General features: G+C 41.8%; 1 protein-coding gene across 1 annotated transcript; it reads left to right on the top strand.

Annotated features, from left to right (window-relative positions):
- Nucleotides 1-1,039: 1,039 nt before the first annotated feature.
- On the top strand, nucleotides 1,040-9,639 carry sars2 (seryl-tRNA synthetase 2, mitochondrial). Its single transcript, XM_049577360.1, has 16 exons — nucleotides 1,040-1,322; nucleotides 2,693-2,788; nucleotides 2,948-2,977; nucleotides 3,122-3,262; nucleotides 3,377-3,431; nucleotides 3,527-3,590; nucleotides 3,850-3,955; nucleotides 4,044-4,091; nucleotides 5,539-5,647; nucleotides 5,952-5,997; nucleotides 6,088-6,175; nucleotides 6,299-6,411; nucleotides 6,549-6,642; nucleotides 7,849-7,941; nucleotides 8,033-8,098; nucleotides 9,315-9,639. The coding sequence occupies exons 1-16, from the start codon at nucleotides 1,047-1,049 to the stop codon at nucleotides 9,453-9,455; spliced, it is 1,566 nt and encodes a 521-aa protein (XP_049433317.1). The 5' UTR covers nucleotides 1,040-1,046; the 3' UTR covers nucleotides 9,456-9,639.
- Nucleotides 9,640-10,056: the final 417 nt, after the last annotated feature.

Raw genomic sequence — 10,056 nt, 5'->3', positions numbered from 1 at the left:
GCAAGTGTAAAGACTTACAGTTTCCCCTTGGGAATTGATAAAGTATTTCTGATTCTGATTCTGATCAATATTAAAGTGAAAGAAGTATCCTTCAAAAGTTTACATGGAATTTACCCAGCTAAAGAAGTGCTGGAAAGATTGAAGGTAAATGTAGATTGTACATGTGCTTTTTGTAATTCACATAGAGAAACATTTCATTTGTTCTTTTACTGTGAACATTCAGGTTTATTTTGGACAGATAAGCAAAACTATATAAATAGGAAAATGGGCACTAGGGTTGAGCTGAGCACTCAGATGAAACAAGTATCCAGTGCAGATAATGTCCATTTTACAAGTACAAGTATCATACAAGTAAAATGTGCAATTATCTGTACTCCTGATAAAGGAAAATCCTCATAGTGGTAGCTTTGTTTATATTATTCTTGTGATTTAAAAAAAAAAAAAAAAAAAAACATCAAAAAAGCTCAATTCTGAGGCTGTTCTGCCAATACTTTTCTTGTAGGTAATAAATATTGCAATCTCTGATCAACCCATATAAATTTCAGGCTTAAAATAACAATTTCTGATTAGGCCCAACCCACTTTAGATTTAAACCCCACCCACATCTGGCATAAATGTTGCCCACTGCGAGTAAAGATACAGATAATTTAGTTGGCTGAACAGATACAGATATTGGTGTACTCGCTCATCTCTAATGTATGTTTTTTTATATTTTATTTACTTGTTTATTTGACAAGGACAAATGCATAAGACATTGCTTCATATGTCTCTATGGGCCCCCCACCTCACAGGCCCCAGTGCACTGTCAAAATTTACGCCCCTGTCAAGCATGGCACCATACCAAAATATGTGAAGAGGAAAAAATCTACAAAGACTTTCAATATTTTAAAACACGGACATTTACTTTGAACTCCCTGGTTAATTAGCAGCTAAAAAAGACAATAGTCCAGTCAATAATCATTAAGTGTAACCGTTTTCAAATGCGGTAGCCTAGAATCGTTGCAATTCCGATAGCCCGCGAATGCAACATCGTCCACTACACAAACATGGCGACCTGCATCGGCATGGTCGCAAGAGTCGGATGCACTGCACTGTTTGTGCTAAAGCCGGTCGCCAGGCAGTGTTCAAGGCAGAGGACATGTGTGTTCACCCCGCACCGCTTCTCTCACGGAGTCCGCAGCAGTTTGTACGAGCATGTCCGTGAAGGCTACAGCGACAAACCCGAGCTGGATATGAGAGCAGTGTGTGAGGAGACTGACAAAGTCATAGCAAATGTGGAGAACAGGAAGGGTGACCTGAAAGGGGACGATGTCAGGAAGATTGTAAGTGACTCTAAAGCTGCTAATTCAGTCCTCTTTGTGACAACACATAAAAAATACATGAATTAAATAATAAGTATGATAATAACCTCTGTCAAAAACATGTGTCATGGGTTGACAGCTGGCTGTGTGGCTGCTTAAGAGTGTTTAAAGTCAGACCGACATTGCATTGGTCTACTTTACTGAGATTCACCCAAAGAATTTGACTCAGGTTGTCAATAGCTCTCACTACACTTACATACTGTACTGCATATATTCTTGAAATTGATCATGTCATTACAATGCAAGGTTCTGCAAGGGAACTTGTATTCATGTGGACGCCACTTGACATGTTCCACCTATCTAAACACAGTTGAAGTTAGACCAAGCTCACCGCCTCATGGCAAAGGTACTTCCCTATGGCAGTGTCCCACCCCACCAGGACAAGGCACCATGTCACACTGCAGGAACTGTTTAAAAAAGGCCCGAGGAACGTGACAAATAGCTAAAGGCGTTGATCCGGAGTGAAAAAGTCCCCAGATCTGAATGTCATAGAGTATCCCTGGGACATGTCAGTACCCTAGATGTACCCTTGATCCACGGTGGGACTTCCTTGGATCGGACCTGGATCTGATCCGTCAAAGCATCGTCACAGGACCTCTGGTGGCGTCTTGTGGCGTCTGGCACCAGGGCTTTTGCGTCTGTTTCTTTGAGTTCTGTGGGTTGTGAGGCAGGTTACTGGCACGTCTCATGATCAGATTGGGATCTGGGGAATTTGGACTCCAGATTCCCCAGATCCCAATCTGATTGAGCGTTCACGAGATGTGCTCGTACGCTAATTCACAACCTACAGGATTCAAAGGATCTGCCACCAAGCCCCTGGTGCCAGATGCCACAGGACATCCGCAGAGGTCCAGGTCAAGTCTGATCCAAGGAGGCCCAACCCTGGATCATGGGTACCTCTGGTGTACCAGCACGTCAAACGAATGCTGGATCACATTTGATTCTGGGGAGTTTGGAGGCCAAGTCGATGTCTTGAGCTCTTGGTCACATTTCTCGGGCCTTTCCTGAGCAGTTTCTGCAGTGTGGCATGGCGCATTGTCCTGCTGGGGGGCCACTGCTATCAGGGAGTGCTGTTGCCATGAGGGTAGGTACTTAGTCTGCAACAGAGTTTGGATGAGTGGCTCGTGTCAAGTGGCATCTATATGAACGCCAGGACCCAAGGATTCCCAGCCGAGCATTGCAGTGTAACAAGATGATCAATGTAATTCACTTCACCCGACAGTGGTTTTAATGTTGTGGCTGACTGGTGTATAAATGTCCTATAAGGGAAACATGGAGAATCCACTGTTCTACTTGCATTTCAGTTGATTGTCTGTGTGTCCACATCGTAGGTGTGTGTGTGGCAGGAGCTCAAGGCAGTGCAGGCGGAAATTGCTGGGCTGGAAGAGCAGAAGCGTCACATCGGTGCCACAGTCAAAACGCTAGTGGTCAGTAAAAGTTATTACAGTTACTACTTCTCTGTTATATGCTGTTTGTGTTGATTGTTTTGAATATATAGAAGTTCTGGTTACATTTTTGTGTTACCATAAGTTGTAAGACTATAAACTGCATTCATAATTGTGATATCAGTTATCTTTTCCACACAGTCCAAGAACGACAAGAAAGCTCTTGCCAGTGTAAGTTTGACACTTTAAATGTTAAACTCTTTAATACTTGGGTAATAACTCAGCCAATCTTCATATTGTTAGTATTATCAGTGTGTTGGTCAGTGTTAAATCACACCTGGGACCAGTTCTGAGTCCTTGTTGTTTGTCACACAGCTCCCAGAGTACACCCAGGCTCTGCAGAAGGGCCGAGAGGTCCGCAACAGACTGAATCAACTCTATCCCAAAGAGAATGAGCTGGATCAGGAATACTACAGACGAGCGCTCAGGCTGCCCAACACCTCACACCCCGATGTGGTGAGGTCACACACACACACACACACACACACACACACACACACACACAGATACACACACAGAGAAAAATTAGCGTGGTTTGAAACGTCTGAAAGTGCGTCCTTACTTTTTCAGCCGGTTGGAGATGAGAGCCAGGCGAGGGTGGTGGAGCTGGTCGGACAGAAACCAGGTGAAGTGTCAGATCAGTCATAATCTAAACTGCTCTACTCATGTGTGTTTTTAAAAAACAAATTTCATAATCAGTGATTTGTATCTCTGCTGTAGAGTTTGACTTCAAGCCCAGAGGCCATTTAGAGCTGGGGGAAGGGTTAGGTCTCATAAGGCAGAGGTGAGGATGACTTGCCCCACTTGATATTCCACTTCCTGTGCCAGTTGTGCGCTGTTATTTTTACCTTTTGTTCATATGATTGAAAGAAAACTGAAGAAGAGAGGCTGTTATTTTCCTCTTTAGTAAGCCTGCAGGTTGAGAGCGAGAAAGCTAAAAGTTTGCAGAGGAAAATGCATTTTTGTATGCCATAATATTTAATAATATTAAGCTCATTATGAATGAGAATCTTTATACTTTGTTTCTCCCTCCTCTCCTGCAGACATCTAGCTCATGTCTCAGGCCACAGGTCCTACTATCTGAGGGGCGCAGGGGCCAGACTTCAGACTGCACTACAAAACCTTGCCCTCGACACACTACAGAGACGGGTAAGCAAAGTCTGCTAAATGAACGTGTATTATTATTCTGTTAACGTATAGGAGAGCCAAATTTGAATTTTCCTTTTGACTCCTGCAGGGCTTCATCCCCATGGTTGTTCCTGACCTGCTGAAGGGGGCGATATTTGTGAGTAGCAGAACTCTGTTTCATAATGATATTGAGGAGGTGTTATCATGATACTGCAGTTTGACTTAATGGAAGATACTAAACTTAATAACTAAAATTGAGATTTAAAATGCACATTTGTTAAAAAAGAACTGAATATTTTGCAACAAAACACTCAGGGTGCTTTCACACACAAACTCAAGTTTGTATGCTCCCTAAGTGCAGTTCATTTGTGCACGTGTGAACACAGCAATCACACCCAGACCGAGACCTTCTTGAAGAGGTGGTCTCGGTTTGGTTTCAAACGAACTCTGGTGCGGTTGGTTTGTGGTGAGAAGTGCAGTCACATGACACATTGTTTGGGTCAAACATGAGCATGTTACAGTCCTGGAGGATTATTAATGTGCACCTCCTCCTGTACTGCCTTAATATGCACATTCAGCACATCCAATGCATCAAAACATTGTTTTCTAGTTGGAGCCGCGTCTCGTTTTCAAACTGTATGGTTTGACTAAAATGAACAATGACAGCAATATAGTCCACGATGAGCAGCGCTAAAATCAACCTGCGTAGTTGTCCCTCCATTGTGACATTAGAAAGTGTCACATTTATCTTGCAGGTGTACTCTTCTTCAGCGTTTGCTTTACTTCCTGGATTTTTCACGCATGGAAATTCTGACCAATCAAGAGCAGCTTTCTCACACAAGACATTTGATCTGGTCCTCTTGTAAATGCTGCCGTGAGAACACAAACCAACTCTAGGCAATTATACAACTTTGTGACAAAATTAATCCCTGATTCGGACCAAAGGAGACGACTCTAGGTCTGACAGCACCCTCAGACATAACAGTTTCAAGACTAAAGCCTCTTTTAAGCCACACACTAGCCGACTCTCACTGACCTCTCCTCTTTTCTCTTCTTTCTTTCTTTCTTTCTTTCTTTCTTTCTTTCGGATCCCCATTAGCACGTGTATACACTTTGGCTATTCTTCCTGGGGTCCACAACACATACAATCATACACATTTAAACACACAACAACAAAAACAAAAACAGCTTATCTCATTGAATAAATCATATGCATACTGAAGAGAAATAATATTATCATCCTCTCAACAGAAATTCAGCCAAGTACAAAATCAATAGTAATTCATACATGACATAAATCATTTGTTCAAAGGCCTCCTTAACTAATAACTATTATGTGCTTTCTCACATGTAATTCCAAGGGAAACAAAGGGTTTAAAGTCATTCAAAGTAGATCACCAGATTTACAGATACATATTTTCTAGTGTATTTGAAGATGATGTTTCAACAAAAATTTAAATCTTTCATTACTGTTCTCTAAGACAATATTTGCTGGCAGATCATTCCACTTGATCACGGCTCTGTACTGTGTGTAACAGTTTTTTGCAGAGTACTTGTGTTTGCTTTCAGCAGCATGAACCTCATTTTGTTTTGTCCCCCTCCAGGAGGGTTGTGGGATGCAGCCCAATGCCCATCTCTCTCAGGTCTATTCACTGGACCAGACACGTTTCCCAGACCTCAAACTGGCTGGGACTGGAGAGGTCGGAGTGGCAGGTGAGGCTTCCTCTTACACTAATGTTAATGCACTGCGTTAAAAGGCAACGTTGACGAGGTTTTGAGTTTCCCGAATACCCCCAACCCGTCTACTTCTATTCAGTGCGAGTGAAGGGGCCAATAAAACATTTGCTTCCAGTAGCGAGGCAAATTCTGTATTCTTAAGCAAATGTGTTATTCATTCCTTTGCTTGCACTGAATCGAAGTGAAAAGGAGGTAAATATTCACCAATCGTAATTTTGCGCATGTGTGACTGTGCCCTAAATCTAAATCTGACCTTCTGATGTGTGTCCGTCTTCTCCAGGCTTTTTCATGGATCATGCAGTAAACTGGAAGGACCTGCCTGTCAGGTGAGAAGCAGCCCTCACCTCTAGTTTGCTACAGATAGTGTCATTTCAGGAGGAATTCTAGCTGACATGATCTGTCATCTCCCGCTGCAGGACGGTGTGCAGCAGCACCTGCTACAGAGCAGAGACAGACACAGGCAGGGAGACATGGGGGCTCTACAGGGTGCATCACTTCAACAAGGTAACAACAAGTCCACTATTTTGCAACAGTAATTAGAAATCAGTTACATACAAATGTGCATTGCCAAATCTTTGTAATTAACTGTGTGTGTGTGTGTGTGTGTGTGTGTGTGTTTCCGTCCAGGTAGAGATGTTTGGAGTGACAGCAGATGAGACGGGAGAAGAGAGCTCTCAGCTGCTGGAGGAATTTGTCTCTCTGCAGAAAGAGATGTTCTCTGCACTGGAACTACATTACAGGTTAACACACACACACACACACACACACACACACAGAGTCACAGTCTAAGTGGCCCTGTCCTTCCTTACATCCATTAAATTTTACATGATATTAGAATTTCTAGCTCTAAGCTGTGTTTGTGTGTATCTGTACGCAGAGTGCTGGACATGCCGACACAGGAACTGGGCCTTCCAGCATACAGAAAGTATGACATAGAGGCATGGATGCCTGGGAGGGACAGCTACGGAGAGGTCTGTCCCATTACATCACAGATAAATCAAAATCAAATCAACTTTATTTATATGGCACTTTTCATACAACAGTAACACAAAGTGCCTCACAGAGGTTAAAAACAACAAAGATCCAAACAGAAAACAAAAAGAAAAGAGAAAACCCAACCCTCCCACCCAACAAAAAGCTATTTAGCTCATAAAATTGAGTTAGTAGCTAGGTAAGAATGATCTAAAACAGAGACATAAAATGCTAGGCTATAGGCTAACTAAAATAACAAAAGATAAAGGTTAAATGAGATAAGAACGTAAAAAGAGGAAGGGTAAGAATATAAAAAATAAATAAAAAATAGATAATAGAGGGATAAATCAGTTATAAGAGGAATTTAAAATAGATAAATAACGAGATCAGTTAAAAGCCTGATTAAAAAGATGAGTCTTGAGCCTCTTTTTAAAAACATCAACAGTCTCTGCAGCTCTGAGGTTCTCCGGCAGGCTGTTCCACAATCGGGGGCCATAATGATAAAATGCCGCCTCCCCATGTGTTTTAGTCCTAACTTGTGGTATGGTTAAAAGGCCAGTGCCGGAGGACCTCAGGGTCCGCGAGGGTTGATATGGTAAAAGCAGATACCAGCTAACCTTACTTCACCAGTATAAGTCAGATATGTAGGATGTAACAGGATGTCAGCTGAGATATTTGCTGACCATGACTTAGCTAAAGATGCCAATTCATGCTGCAGGGTGGACATGGACAGACACACAAACATGTCTCCAGTGACTCCCTTAACTTGTCAGTCAAAGCCTGCATGCTCGCCCTCACAGTCCCATCTCATTATTCCTCTAAACCTCTGAAGTTAAACAGGATGAAAAAGTCTCTAAAGCCCCCAAAAAAATCAATGTTTGGTTGCCAAACAAGTGTTATCCATGGTTGAAAAGTGTATTTTTACATCCTATATTTAATTCATTATCTCCTACATTAATAATGGCGAGCAGAATCTGTAGCATGTGTGCATGAGGAAAATGTAGCAATAAGAAGGCAAATTTGGACTGTGTTTAGTAACAAAATGCTAATGGAGGAGAAAGAAGATGATGATTTTTTCCAGTTAAACCAGGCCTGAGTATTGTTGCCGTACCCACTGAACTCCACAGAGCCAGTTCGCTGTATTTTGCTGCTGATTCTGATTGCGGTTCTCCTTTCTCTATATTCTATCTAAATGTATGTGTCAGATTTCCAGTGGGTCCAACTGTACAGACTACCAGAGCAGACGTCTCAACATCCTGTATGAGAGAGAGGACGGCAGCCTGCAGTACGCCCACACAGTAAGACTGCAGATGAGGCAGCACTGCTGTACATTCCTGCGGGGTTAGCTTACAGCAGTATACCACCTCCATGATGTGTTTTATTTTCTAGGTGAATGCTACAGCGTGTGCCATCCCCCGAACAGTCATCGCCATCCTGGAGACTCATCAGACCAAAGTAAGACGCCAACATAAGGGCACACTTCACACATGAGGGTTCCCCAAAAGCCTGGAAGTCTTTAATGCAAAAAAATAAATGTCCTAGAAAATAAAATAGATTTTAAGGTCCAGTGTGTAGGATTGTTGAACATTTATTGGCAGCAGTACTATATAATATCCATAACATAGCTGAAGATTCTGCACTGCAAACGAAAGAAATAAAATAAAAATCTCATGGCAGACTTGTAGTTACATTTGTGTATGTACAGAGTAGTTGTGTATGTATACACCCAGCTGACAAAAAACACTATAACAGCACATGTTAGCGACTGAACACGGACCGAAAAAGTTTTCATGAAAATGTGTAAAAACCGTCTTTTGAAAAATATACGTGCACTTTCCTCCCTTCTCTTTGAGTCTTCCGTCACCTTGTCCACCTTCCACTGAATTAACGTGTATTTATTTGCATGCGCTTTTTTGAAGTGGCTCCCCCTTGTGATTGTATCAGGCAAAACATTTTTATACAAATTGTAATGTATTTCTTAAAGATTACTGACAAATAATACTACAGTTTCCTCTATATTGCTAAACAGTTTTACATTGTCCTGAGGGAGAGAAATTGTGTGACAAATAAATAATAATAACAACATGCTCAGTTGGCTTCATTAAGGGGAAACGATTTCAGTCTGTATTGTAACAGCCCACTAATTCCCATGTTTCTTAATCTGTATTAGACACCTCTTCATGTAAACATGTTTTTCATTTACATGCACACATGATAATGAAATACATTTAACTATGTGTATTATATTTCACTTTTGTTAAGCCCCCCTCTGAAACAGGAGTCAAAAGACAACAATAACACAACAATTACACAATTGAAGCAGTCACAATAGAAGTGTAAAAATGAAAAGTGACCTTAACACAAGGTTCTCAAATGTGGGGGAGAAAGGGATAAAATGGTCATGCCAAATTAAAGAAACTAATGTGACAAAATCAAGCCTCAACTAACTTCTGCCTCTGAAAGCAAAACCCAAACCCACAACCTGACGTTCTTATCTAAAAAAGAGAGTTTCACCAAACAAATACAAGAATGGCAACCACCATTAAACCTAATGTTTCCAGACTACCCAATTGGTGGATTCCCAGCTAATTCAAAACATTTTTATAATTTCCTTAACATGAGTGTTCTTCTGTGTCTTCCCCTCCTCTGTCCTTCTTCTCCATCCCCTCAGGAGGGAACAGTGCGTGTCCCCCGAGCCCTGCAGCCCTATTTGGGCTTAGAAGTGATCGAGAAGCCAAAGTATTCTCCACTGAAATACATCGGACCCAACCAGCACCATCGACCACCCAGGCCTGCTCCCAAAACCAGATGACACAAATACAAACATGCAAACACCTGAGGTGGGAGCTTGAGGTGACAGATCCGAACCTGCAGTTTACTCATGATAAAAATATTCGTCTTACTTTGTCAAATGCCATGAAATTGTGAATGTACGCCCAAACGTGTTGTCCACAAGGAGGACCAATAAAGCTGAGCGCTTGATTTCTGGCTGTGTTTTTCTCTTGCCTGTCTGGTGCTGTTAAATACAACATATAAACATACTGAATGACACTGTGACCTTGAGGGGGAGCCTGCAGATGGAGAGCAGAAAGTCCCAGAGGTGACTTAGACTCCTGTTAATGTGTGTTACATTACCAGCTGTTACAAAGTATGAATAATTGATGTGCAGGAGTAATTAAGCAGCAGCCAGGGGAGGTGGTGATGATGTTTGCACGAACCTTGCAAATGAAATTAAAATCTGTTATAATGATATTCTCACTGGGCATATTTAGTATGATTTGCATGGAGGGAAATTACAGATTTTTTTATTTCCTAGTAGCCACTTTTGCACCCTTACAGCCCTCAAACTGGGTTATATTAAATTAGATTAATGTTAACATGCCTGAGACACACAGATTAACCGCTGTGGAACA

Source organism: Epinephelus fuscoguttatus, linkage group LG5 (assembly GCF_011397635.1).
Source record: "Epinephelus fuscoguttatus linkage group LG5, E.fuscoguttatus.final_Chr_v1".
NCBI lineage: Eukaryota > Metazoa > Chordata > Actinopteri > Perciformes > Serranidae > Epinephelus > Epinephelus fuscoguttatus.
The sequence above is the reverse complement of the archived record's forward strand: the minus strand, read 5'-3'. Positions and strand labels throughout refer to the sequence as shown.